Raw genomic sequence first — 13939 nt, forward strand, 5'->3', positions numbered from 1 at the left:
CGACGAGTAAAAATTTTTACGGGTAATTCAAATATCGAATATTCCTGCTAGACAGGAATTCGAAAACTTTTATCAGATAAACACGCTCGGCCAAAGTTCGCCGCATATGAAAAGTTCACGGTAAAAGGCTCGTTGGATGTTACTGTTCTGCTGAGATACGACGAGACGACGTATTTATGCTACCATTCCCGTGTATTGTATATTGTTACGTGCAACTTGCGGAGTTGGAATAAAAGTAAGTGCGAATCTCAACTTAGTCACGAAGCTGATTCGCCAACTGTCGCGGGACGAATTTTGCGCGCGCACACACACACACACACACACACACACACACACACACACACACACACACACACACACACACACACACACACACACACACACACATCGCTATTATTTCCTCAGACCTTGTTAAGATTTTATTTCGCATAAACGTGACGAGGACTGTCTGGAAGTCAATAATCACGTCTATACTTGATTCGATGAGAAAATAATCGAATGGTGAATGATATCGACGTAATCCTTTGCGACCCATATATAATTGAATCGTATTCCCATATGTAATTTTGCAACCTATTTGGAAGAGCTGAAAGGTCATACAATTGTTCTTACATACTGTGCAATTTTGACATTAGTCGTGAATATAATACAAATCAACAAAATGAATAATTATCAAGACCAGAACTAGGGAGACCATAAAGGATTAACATGTTGTTTATTGCGTTGATCATGTGTGAATGACGCAATCTTCCCACTATCTTTAAATTTAATAGAATATACACACATCGAAAGGAGTAATGACTACGATTGATTTTAACGCAACAATTTTGGATTTATTAACTAAATTGCTTTGACTTGAATGAAGGAAACACAACATTTTGAATTTGTTCAATTTATTATGTGTGACAGAACATGTATTTTATACGTGTATCCAATTCGATTACTGTGTAAGTAACGATTTTAGCGGATAGTCGAACAGGATATAATTTGGCATAATTGATTTTTTTTGTAAATGAACGCGTAGGGAAATTTTGCGGGCCATGCTCCAATGCAGGGAATATTTTGTAGGGAATTGTAAACTGCATCAACGAGAGCATTAAAAATTCTATGTAAAAGTGTAACCCACATGGATATAAAATATGCAGGCCGGGATCCGGAAAAATGTTTTAAATAAAAGTTCAATAGCTTCGAGAAGCGGATAACGTGGTGCAGGTATTTTTTAACGAGTGAATTCATAGAGGTATCATTTTTTACGAGTGGGTTCATAGAGGTGTATTTTTTAATGCACTGGTTGATGCAGTTGGTGTTTCTCTACAAAAACGTACTAAACCGTTTATGGCTGAAAGCCATCAATTCTGGAAATCTTTCAATATAGTTACGGAGAGAACACTTTCCGAATACAAAAATATTCACTGAACTAGTGGTTTTAAAACTACGAACACAATGATTTTCAAATTACAAACTGCATCGATCCAAAGATACGATTTCCTAAAATCCTCCATAGAACTACTCACGACGAAATCAAACGCGTCAAATGGAATTCATCCCGGAATCATTCAACTTTGATGTGAAGCATTTCTCATTGAAATAAATATTATGCACGCTAATCGAAGTAGTTCCAGTTACGTGTCACGCCCTTTATTATAATTAAGCTTGACAGTAATCAATGTCATTGTAAGTAACGAAATTTCGACGTAATACATTTCGCGATATATTTGCCAAGATAACTTATTTCCGAATTATCGAAAATCGAAATAAAGCTTTCAAACCGAGTTTAGTAAAAACACCTTTGAAGGCTGCTAATAATAAATTAATATGTAGAAAGCATTTCCTTCTATCAAATTTTTAAGGATAATGTATATGTATAATCTCTGTTTTACTAGACGAACAAATATTTTCCTCTTTTAGATCGACAACGTATTGCTATGTTCCACATCAGTTGTCCCCATCTTTTTCTTATTTTTAAAACTTCTAAGTACGTTGAAATGGGAATACTGTTTCCAAACGATAGAAGAAGGGAAAAAATACAGAGAGCAACCGATTATCGATTCCCAGGCATGCCGATAAAAAGAGCTTTCAAAAGTAGAAAGCGCGTTGCCTCCCTTCAGGGCAATCCCTTTGACGTACAACAATGGCTTACAAAACTATACGATTGCAGCAACAATCAGCACTTTTGTTACTTCCTGCATTCTGACTGCTGATATGACAAACATTGTTCGTTAAAAATGGATTTTTAAAAGTCACGTGATGGTTTAGTAAGAATATAAAATTTTAAAACGTGGACTGTCAATAAATATGTAGTTCACAGTATTTTATTTTATCTTATTATTATTATTATTATTATTATTATTATTATTATTATTATTATTATTATTATTATTATTATTATTATTATCTTGTTATTATTCATTTAATTCAACTTTCAGATTTACAATAATAAAAATGAATGAAATATTTGCATACTACACAAATTAATTGTTTTCATTCAGAATTTAGCTAGTTCAATTTCTATTGAAACACTACTTTCCATAAAAGTCTTCTTCTTTCTGCAATGAATAAATTATTTGACAAATTGTTTTTCCGCAAAGTGATCGAAATAGCTTCTGATATCTGATACCATTGAGCTTCGATAATAAATCGATAGGTCGAGAATCTCCCACGAGTATGCACCGAGGAATCAAAAAGAGCTTGGAATCCTAAGAATGAACTTGAATCCAACTAGTTTCCGCAGACTGAATCTCGATGAAGTTTTCACGCGGATTCTGATGACAGTGAGGCGTTTCGGGCATTTATACGGGAGCGAACCACGTCCCACATTTCGAGAATGGAGAAATGTGATTTCCTTAACTGCCTAGGGAACGACAATGCATCGAAAGATTGATGTTGCCTTCTGCCGACGGAACTGTCTCCAAGAGAACGTGAATCAGTGCCAATATCATCACGGTGACCAAGTTGATGACTACATCGGACGTGCCGCGAGAAGTATATTATCGACTCGTTTATCAGATTTGATCGACAAGAACTTATTCAAGTAAATTACTCGAATGGAGATTATAAACCAGTGAAGACTCGTTTCTCAAATTAATGCTAATTGTAAGATAAATGTCTCTATTCGTTCCTATTGCAGACCATTTGTTGCAAATGGTCGCATTTTTTAGTACGAAATAGGAAAATTAGTAGTATCTTCTAATTACTGCAAACGTTTTCAAGAAATTTTAGAGTAGAAGTTTTTAAAATATGAAATAACCGACTTTCATTTCGATATGTGAACAGTGTTTATGTTACAATGGTAACAGATATAAAAGCTGCAGTAAGGAGCTAATACATTTACAGTTGCAATAAGTTAAAGCTCATTATAACTAAAACTGAACAGTCCTTCCGTAACAATCCTATTATCTTTCAACGCGAAAGCTGTTTGTTATTACGTCTCTAACGTTTTGACTATCGGAAAAGTTACTTGCGTTTGCTGCAAACGGAACTGCTTATGAAAGAGATGATGCTTATAGATATTATGAACATAATTATACTTCCGATTTTTATTACAAAAAATAATAGTTGAACAAGTCAATGTTTTAACCATTTTAACATGGTTACCTTTTGAAAAGTACACGTTAACAAAAATATTCCCTACAGTGTATACTGCAAGAGGTTAGGGGTCATAGATAAAATTGATAAAGATCATTCAAAAATTTTCATTTTATTTTAAGTTACTTTCTCACTACAAAAAAAAAAAAGGACTAGCTACCAATTCGTCCAAACCATCTAAATCCACAGTTGTAAAAGAAAATTTGTATTAAAACAAAATGATATAAATAAGCACACAATATTTATAAATATTGATTTTATTTGCAAATCCTCTATTCTCTGCATGTTCTTCTGAAGTAAATAATGGTAGTATTTCATACTTAAGTACGTTTCTTCTCTCGTAAAAGTGAATAAAATTTTTCTGATTAGTTTCAGAATGACATACTTCACTGTGCATCATTAAGAAACTGTACCAAATCGACCAAGAATACAAAAACACTTGCAACCCAGACTTGGTGCAGACCTGCTCAATGCCCTCCCGACTTCAAGCTTTTTATCCGGCGGCCAACAGGTAATCTCTCCTTTCACTCAACCCTCTCGTTAAACACTCTCTTCCCTCCGTCAACAGGAAGATTCCAATTGCGGCCAAGTTTCCCCAGCGGTGGTTCACCATGTTGAAATTCGACCAATTACGTCGACGGAAAGTTTCCGCTGCTAGGTGGTAAGGTGGCCAGAGGCGAACCGCTGCTCCCGTGTGTTCACAACCCGCGTGCTGCCCGGTTTGTTTCTACATGCACGCGTGATTTTATATGTGTGTGCGCGCTCGCACAAGTGTGTATTTGCAACCGTGGCGCCGATGGACGAGCTTCGGATGCACGTCCGCCGGTGGCCACGAAAATGCGAATGGAATATCAAAGAGGTAGCCTGATGAAGTCACCCGGTAACAGGTGAAGATTCGATCCTAGGTAGACTACTTTACGGTGTCTCTCGTTGCGTCGCCTCGCGGCTATCTTCTTCCACTGGGTTCCGAGTGTGGTCACGTACTGGCAACGAGAGCAGCTCAATTTTTCAGCGTCCTGTTTCTAGGGAATTACGTCTTCCGCCGACCATTCGTTCATAGTGCAACTTACTTAAGTGGTTAGCGCTGCTTGGTTTCGGGGACGAAGCCTTATGATGTTAGAATACTTTGCTTGGACTTCGAATCTTCTCTGAATTTTCTACGTCTCTTTCCGTGTTAAAAAACTTACAATTTGGCGAAGGTTTTTTAGAGACAGACCAAGATTTATTTACGGTGAAAGCTTTATCGGGGCATAATCAGTGTTAGCCCCACAAGGGGTTAACTTTAAAATTAATACATTAAAATTATATTATATTAAAAGAGAAAGTTCGATGAGAAAAAATTAACAACGAGGCGGCACAATGTCCTTCAATTTTTTAAGACAAGAAATCTTTTTTGTCTCCTCGGATGACCAAAGCTCAACGATTGTTATGTCAGCGATTTTTCATGTACAATATAACTTCGTTTAACGGAATCAACGATTTCGGAATTTATTATTTTTTGAATACGTTCGCTACATATAAAAAATAATAATTTTGTCAGTTGGACAGTTGTGACTGAAAATTTTAGGTGACCAGCCTGTATATTAGAAATATTATTAGGAAAATAACTAACAGTTAATTGTCTCTGAGCGTCACTTCTCCTTAAAGTAAGTTCCTTCATGACGTACTTGAATCTTTTAATAACGAAGAAGCTGAAATGAGGTCCGTAAGGTTTTACACCCTCGAGTTTTCTATTCACTAAGTCGAAGATGTCGCTAAGATTGAAATCGGTCGATCGTAGCATTCGAGTCTCGATCCCGTGAAAGAACAATTATGAATTAATAATAGACAATTGAAATAACGAATTAAAAAGTATGTTAAGTTGTCGAAAAGAGGATGTAGAAAAAAACGGTTGCCACGAGAACGACACGCAAAAAGTAAGAAGCGAGAAGCGACAAATTAACTCGTAGGACGCCTAATTAACCAGGCTGTTGGATTTAATTTATCAGCGGCAAAGTGTCGTGCATTAACGTACTTTCTGGGAGAAGAGATTTGTATCGAGCGTGCGACCAAAAAAGAAGATACGCAAGCGTTAATTAGTCGCAGAAGTAATTAAAACTCGGTTAATTTCGACCGCCGTGTCAAAGATTAACTTCGCATCACTCGATAAAATTCCTCTTGAGGAAGGGACACTTTTTGCACCGAATCCCATCTTGAAAGCGAAGCGATCGCAAAAAGGTGTGCAGCCACCGCGAGATAAATTTAATTACATATTTAAATATCTTTACCCGTGGAAATGCTCGAATGAATCGTACGAAGTTCATCCCAATTTCACAATTAACGGTTCGGAACGGGCATCTGCGCGAGTTATAAATAATTTTCGTTTCCCCTCAGGCGTATCCGGGATTTTCAAATTCGCCAAATTATCGTAAAGTAGCTGGATGTTCTCACTTTTGAGCTAATATTTTCTCCAGTTCTGATATACATAAAATGAGAAACGCATTTGCGTGATTGATATCAACATACATAAAATAATTGGTAAAAACTGAGAATTCGCATAGCTTTCCACAACAGTATTGTACGAAAGTAAAAAATTTTTTCAGAATTTCTCCAGCATTCCAAAATGTGGGTTTGAGTTTCAAGCAGTAATGTGCGCTATTTAATTGAATTTGATGGCAGATTCGTTTGTTGCCAGCGTTTTGATATATCGCAAATATCTACGCAGAAGATTGAAGAAAAATATTGTTGTACGTTCTCGATATGTTTTTGCAAGTGTGGTCTCGTGATTTCGAGTTGAACCATCAGTTCAGAAGTACTTGCAAATGATAGTTATATTAAACTGGTATGACAAAATCAATTAAATTAGGGAAGATTGATCTCGCATCTATATAATATATTCACCTCAATTTCTTAGATTCTCTGAAATATTGTTGATAGCGCTGTTTTATTATAGCAATCATAATCGAAACTTTAAAATTTGAAAATTTATTTTATTTTTGTATTTATCAAATTTCAAAATTGAAAATATTTTCAAAAAATCGGTAATCTGTTTTGCAAACTCCATTATTGCTCATCTGGAACCTGAAAAAATTCCTATGTACTAACCATACCTTGAAAATATTTGCATATTTAAAAAATCATACTACGTCTATCTTAAGATAACGTATAAATAATATTGCAATGACTATGCCGTGCATATTATGCAAATATAGATTTCCTATTCTCTTATATGAGAAAAAAATACTCCAATTTATTTCCTGTGTTAGGAATTTCGAAAAATTACGCTATAAATGCGCAAATCACAACGCAGACATGAATCTAATAGAAAAATTAGAGAACATTCCAGAATTGAACTGTTACAGAGATCTGGTCGAAATATTTGCTTTTGTACTCACCAATTCTGATAACCGGTGGCAGCGACATGGCAGTGGTAACCAAGACGACAATGATGGCGAACAACAGTGCCATTGTGTTCGACGTGACTTCAGCTCGCACCTGACTATGACATCATTCTTGCGTACTCCGTCGCAAGACAAAATACAATGCTTCCGAACAACAGATATATATACACACGAAACTAGATCGTTTTCACATACACTTCAACATAGAACCGCACATTTTCGGGCCGTGACACGCATCGATGAGAATCCCCACTAAAAAACCGTCATTGCTTGCACCTGAAACAAAAAATTATCAAAATATTAGAGGTGCACGAGATCGAAGTTATTCAGATGAAAGAGCCATTTTAATGAAATGTGTTATCTCAAAAATTTATTCCTTCTCTGTTAACCTATTCTATAATTTTAATTTCGTATTAAAGTTGGTAGATTTTGTCGAACAAGCGACAAGGGATGTGACTTTTTAATTCAGAGCAGTGAAAATGCATTTGCCGTTTGATGTTATTGCCGTAGACGATTTCTCGATAATAGGCTATACATCGCGTATGCACTTCTTATTTTAATTTATTAAAAAAAATTTTGATTACATTTGGTAGTGAAAAAAATTACACCTTCACAACCCTCGTTTAATCATTAATTTCATCCCTTCGAATGTGATACTAAGCGTTACGTAACATTTTAAGCGTCTGGTTGGCGAGACTAACATCGATAAGCAGGGTTGAAAATAACGTTTGTCTCTCAACTTCAGATGCTTTAACCAAAAATGAACAATTACATTACGACAAGCCTTCCCAAAAGGCTTCTTGAAAAAGATTTGAATGCAGACAGCAAGAAAAGAAACTCGACCATCCACACTGACAATATGAAAGAGAAGAAAATCATAGCAGGGTATGAAGGGGAACAAAAGAAACAAGATAACAGAAAAACACCAAATTTAAATTTGAAATGAAGAGATTATAAAAGCAAGAATGGAGAATGGAGAATGTCATAATGAAGAAGACAGAGGGTATTATTGCCTTCACTGCGTTGATTCGTGTAGATCGAGGAAGCTAAATGAAAAATGGATGCGATGCAAAGCATAATTATTACAATTTTCAATACACTGTATGCGATAATAGTATATAAAGAAATAGATCTTTTTAATGTCGTCTTGTAAAATTTGCATAGACAATATGTAAAATTCTAATTCTACGAACAGTCACGTCGTTTCAAACAGAATTTGTTATTCTCTATATGAAGATTTGTAAAAAATAATATTGTGTATAATTATTTTGCACTTTCTGTTATTTAAAGATGTACCGGTATAATTACAATTTCGGACGTATTACACTCCGGCTAATGAATTTTTACTTTGTCTGCCTGCAACTGTGTAATTAATAAAGTAGAGTATGCTAAAGCAAATTGATGGTGCAATGAAAACTTCTCATTAACGAAATTAAAATGCTGTAACAAAAGGGAGATATATTTCAATATTCATAGAATTCATCCGTTTGATCCATTAATCCTTTCTACAAAAAAAAAACTTTTCCAGAAGTTCCAGAAGATCTAGAAAAAATCCAGAAGTTCCATAAGTTCCAGAAAATGTCCAGAAGTTCCAGAAGTTCCGGAAAAGTTCCAGGAGAGTTCCAGAAAGATTCCAGAAAGGTTCCAGAAAAGTTCCGGAAAAGTTCCGGAGAAGTTCCGGAAAAGTTCCAGAAAGGTTCCAGGAAGGTTCCAGAAAGGTTCTAGAAAGGTACCAGAAAAGTTCCAGAAAAGTTCAAGAAGTTCGTTTCAATTACCTCCTGAAGTTTATATTAAAATAAGACAAAGTACATTTCAGTTAATAGTTCCCATTACTAATTGTTGTGTATTACAGAACTTTGAATTACTCGCGTATCTTTTGTCGAATCAATGCTGATAATAATCTTCTACTTGCACATGTTTATTTACGATATTCTATCGTTGTTATTTACAATTGATGGCTGATACGGATGTTTTTTTAAAAGTTTATGTCGTTCAATGTTCTTCATTGACTCCTAAAAATTCCTAGACGCAAGCTTGATTTCGGATTAGGATAATAAGTAATACTAGACCCAGCTTCGTCGTTGGATACCATAGACGCACCTCTCTTTTTTGTCCAAGAATAAGTACACAATATCTACTGAATTCTAACCTGAATGGCCTGTTCCTAATCGTTATTATTAGGCTGCAGATCTTCATTTAAAATAAAAATATTCTGTTGCACACACAGCAAACTCATTTGATATTAAAATTGATTCCCTTCTTAATCATTTTACTATATTGGAAATAACACAATAATAGTTTTAAATTCTCTCAATATTTTCACTATTTTTTGTTTCACTTACTTTTAGTGTAAATGCATAAAATCTGCAGTCTAGCTATTACAGTCTTGCGATTCGAAAACAAGATAGTTTCCCCATTTTCGCGTTATTGAAAGGCTCGCGTTAGGTTCCATGAAAGGCGAAAACACACTGCCTGGCGGCCGACATTCTCATTAAACGTTGATCGTTGAAAAATGTCGGCGCATCTCTCTCGTCGAGTCAATGGCAGCCCACTCGCGGCCAGATACACACGATCCGCCATTTCGTTGACTAAATACACACAGTGTCAGCGTAGTCGTATGAAATGGATATCACCGCGTATCGACCATAATTTCGCGGACATCGCCAGCTGAATTTACGTCCATCTTCCGTGTATGTACAAGTTCTGGGTGATACCTAATGGACGCTATCAGTTTAATGGAAACCCTTTAAGTACGCGAGCTGGCGCGCACAATTCTTGGTACCGTCCGCGTTCCGATTATTCTCTGTGGAAAACCACTATCGGAAATGTAACGAGAAATTTAAGATGATCGCTCTAAACGGACTTGCGGCCATTGTTAACGTTAATTAAATAATTCGCCGCCGACGAAGCAACTAGGTTGCAGGCTAATGGGACTACGACTTTTTCGTTACTGAAGTGAATTCCCCATAGTTTGCTTTAAGTTAATATCTTCTAAAAGTGTCTACGGTTCTCTGAAATGTGATTAAGCATGCAAGTTTTCATACGCTCCATAGTAACGAGCTCAAAGGTTGACGCGACACAGCTGTGTCCAAACTATGTTAAAGACATGCTCTGCCTATGGATTGCTTCGGAAATGAATCGCAATTAACTCTGAGTTTAATGAACGGGATTCAACGTGTAGTGAAAATATGGAGCGGTTTTTTCTAATCTGGCAGTCAACGTGTCACAGAAATCGTTCTTTCTAACTTTTGTAACGAAAAATAATGCTTTCGTTCTCCTGATAATGTGGCTCTGCAGCTTCTCTCATATTTGCATTATGTGCAACGTTTAATCAAAAAGTTCGTGCAATTTATGTTTGTCTGGAAAAGTATGTCTTCATTCATCTATATTTATACTGTTTGCATGGAGCAATTCCTGTTACGCATTTATGCAGGCGATTCTTTACTTAACAAAAATGCTTACGAAAACAGTAATCCGTGGAAACTTGAATTCACTGTTTGCGTCCGCATTCAATATAATCCATTACGAAAGAATGTAAACATCAACTTCTGTTTACATTCCCAAATTTTTGTATTTTTCTTTGAAAATTCTAATATAATGGAGTTTATAATGAAGCTTAAACGAGATCAGAAGCTAAAAATAAGCATTAACAGTTGATCTCTTTGCTAGAACACTTTAAAATCCTTTCTGCTTTAAGGTTGAGTTTTATGGACTTCCTGCCTGCACACTACCCTGCCTATATGTCTGTCTCAAGGTTAGAAGGAAGAAAGAATCGTTTAAGATGGGGATGGAAACCCAAGCGCACCCTAGGTTGCTCCTGAGGCGCCACAGGAATGTCGTTTCTTTATTTTCAGAGAATTGCCGACAGTTCATACCCTCATCGCTTTATCTCACTGTTTCGGCCGACCCAGGAGTGCTTGGTAACGGGGAATTGTTCTTTTAATCCCTCGGGCGTAGTTGGCGCTCGGTGGTAAATACTTGTGCGATCCTGAGCTGATCGATAGTGTTAACCGGTTCGTCCTTCGATTCGTGCGAATTGTTGCGAAGTGTTCTCTCATTTTCCTTGAAAGATATTCCACCTTCATAACGGGTTCCAGATGTTTATTCGAATTTATATTCTCTATGACAGATTCAGAAGTTTTCATATTTATGATGATTATGGACTAGACATTTTCAAGAAAGATAAGAATTTCATGAACCGCGAAATATAGAAACTAATTAGAAATTTGTTTTCATTGATTCTAAACAGAAAAATCAATAAAACCACCATTAGTAAAAATCATCGGTTGCATATTTCATATTTTAAAATCGCTGAAGTTGTAAAGACTTTCATAAAATATAATTCAATTCTTTTAATTCAAGCATACACACATTGTAATGAAGTTACTTTTTGTATTTGGCAGTAACGAGAGTAGGCTGTACTTTATAAATTTGCAAAACTTTATTGAATTAGATATGAACAAAACAACATAATTATATCAAATACAACAATGTAAAGAATGCTGAGTAATCGTCAGGATAACTATAAATCGAATATTGCATAGAGAGTGTCATCTGATTAATATGAAGAATACATAACGATATTTATATCGGTCTAACAAGATGTTAATAATTTTAATGTGTTAAAAATAATATGCCGATATTCTTGAAGCCTTTTAACCCAAGGGTTTCAAAGCAAACAACTATATTATCGAGTAAAGTTGATTTATTTTATAAATTGAATGTATTCTATTCTCGTATGAAAATTCGCAAAATATGGGTAAATTCGATGCATTGTCGGATGCTGCGAAAATTAAGTAGAGGAACTCGTGGACTGCAGGAGGAACGCGCAACGGGAAACTAGTTTGCAAGTGGAGGTGGATCGCCAGTGATCAGACATACTTTGCTCCAACCATTCCCAAACGCCACTCTCATAACTTCCCATGCGCAAGCAACAAAATATTCGCGAGCACTAACATATTCTAAAACAATTACGCACTGGTGAACATACCAACCCTTGTTGATTTAATTAAATACGAAAAATGAACTCACTATATAAACTAAATTCTTATTTGAACAAACTTTCTGGTCAAAGAGCCCTGTGGGAAGTTATTAGTTATAGTATTAAATTTTCTTCCGGACTTCAACTTTTTAAATAACATTACAGTGTCTCATGTATCAAAGGCATTCCGCTATTATTATTAAACATTATCCAAACATGTTCGCGAATGTCTAGAATATTACAATTAATTTAATTCTATTTCATAAAATCTGCAGAACCATTTTACGTATAATTTATCGACATAGCTATCACGGTTAGAACAGAACAAATTTTTCAATTTCGCACAATAGTCTTCAGACGAAAAGTAAGAAGAATGGAACAAAAATTAAGTTCTGTTTTTCTTCAGGGCTCAGCTTATTTCCTTTTCAGTATTCACCTTCTCTTTTGCAGGAACATATTCCCCTTGAAAAGGTTCGTTACAGTATGAACTACTTGCCTTGTCATTTATTCTACTGCTGTAGTGATTGTAACAACTTCTTTCTCATATGTAACTAATGATTAAGAGTATATAATAGAAAAACAGAATTTAATTTCAGGTTAAACGTAATTGTCGATTAGACTGCGGATCTTATTAAAATGTTCTGTATCGATTGTAAGAGATCTCCTCCGTTTTCGAGAAAAATTAAGTTGAAAAAGTAATACTATTGAATAGAAATCAACTGACGCATCTGGTCATGATATACCAATTCTATTATATTTCTCGTCATATTACAAGCCACGCGAATTTGACTCATCTTTAAACTCAGTTTTCTCGAAAACGGAGCCTTAAATAAAAAAGTATTACTCTTTTTATCTTATTCCTGCATGTAGAATGTCCCATCTTTCAATGTAGTGTTCTACCAGTTGTACATTCAATTCAATTGTATATTCGCTTTGTGCATTTAATTTTTCCTGTAATGATTTCAACAAGTCCAAAACAGTACATCGCGATACTCTTCAATCATTTCAATGTACCCAATGTTTCAGATTGTTCCTATCCATTTTTGTCATAAATACAATAAAATTCACTGTCTACCAATGGCATGCTTCATAAATTGTGTTCAAGATCTTTATTAAGGCTCCGGTTTGTAATTACAGGCCAAACGGTCAAAGAACACATCGTGCGATCGTACGAAAGTGGCCATACCTAAGGAGGTACCTCATCGACAGGTTCTCCGAATTTATCACCGCGATAAAAGTCCGGGAAAATTACTTTGCGCCTCGAGTCTTACGATTGAAGTAGATATTGTGTGGGCACCGGCCACGATGAAATCTGTCAGACGTAACGGATGGCACGATCGCGTCGTTGATCGATACGAGCGCGCCGCTATAAAAGGAGTTCTCAAGCGACGTACGAGTTCGGTGTCGATGCCACATGCAGCTCACGCTTCCGCTATTAGAGTTAACGTAAACGGATTTAAACTAACCCAATTTACCGTGGGGTAACTTTACTCCCTCCCCGCTCGCGCCCTTCCAACCGTGTTTGTTTGCCGTTTCTGCGACGGCCGGCCTTAAGCGACCGGCTTGATTACATAGGCGTGTCCGAGCTGTGCGAATCGTCCTTCTTTTTCCATCGTCCCTTGTGCACCCTCGAACGATTCTATTCGGTCGTCCTGGTCTTTTCTGATCCTAACGTGCCTCCACGGGCCACCTCGATCCCTCATAGGCTTTACGACCTTCAGGAATCCGCAGAAATCATCTTCGAAGCTAGCACATCTTTCGCAATGGTGAATTGTGAGGAATGTTACATGACGATTCTCGATACGGAGGTTGCAAGTCATAGGGAGAGTCTGTTCTATATATGTAATTAGTCTTTTATTCAGCAGGAGATATGTCTCCACTGAAACTTAATGAAACGGCAGCGTAATTAACCTTCAAGTACTTTCGCTCGGGTAGATTTCTACCCCACTCATAATATTTGTATTCATAACCCCAATTATATCATTCCGGTAAA

General features: G+C 36.2%; 1 protein-coding gene across 8 annotated transcripts in view; it reads right to left on the reverse strand.

Annotated features, from left to right (window-relative positions):
* LOC117225952 (glutamate receptor ionotropic, kainate 2) overlaps window positions 1-13939 on the reverse strand; it is a 252150-nt gene that overhangs the window by 230178 nt on the left and 8033 nt on the right. For all 8 annotated transcript variants that reach the window (XM_076523370.1, XM_033479880.2, XM_076523364.1 and 5 more), the window contains exon 2: window positions 6960-7241. In XM_076523370.1, coding sequence (XP_076379485.1) covers window positions 6960-7032 — 73 coding nt within the window. In that variant the 5' untranslated portion in view covers window positions 7033-7241. The remainder of the gene's footprint in view (window positions 1-6959; window positions 7242-13939) is intronic.

This window comes from Megalopta genalis, chromosome 6 (assembly GCF_051020955.1).
Source record: "Megalopta genalis isolate 19385.01 chromosome 6, iyMegGena1_principal, whole genome shotgun sequence".
In the NCBI taxonomy this organism is placed as follows: Eukaryota; Metazoa; Arthropoda; class Insecta; order Hymenoptera; family Halictidae; genus Megalopta; species Megalopta genalis.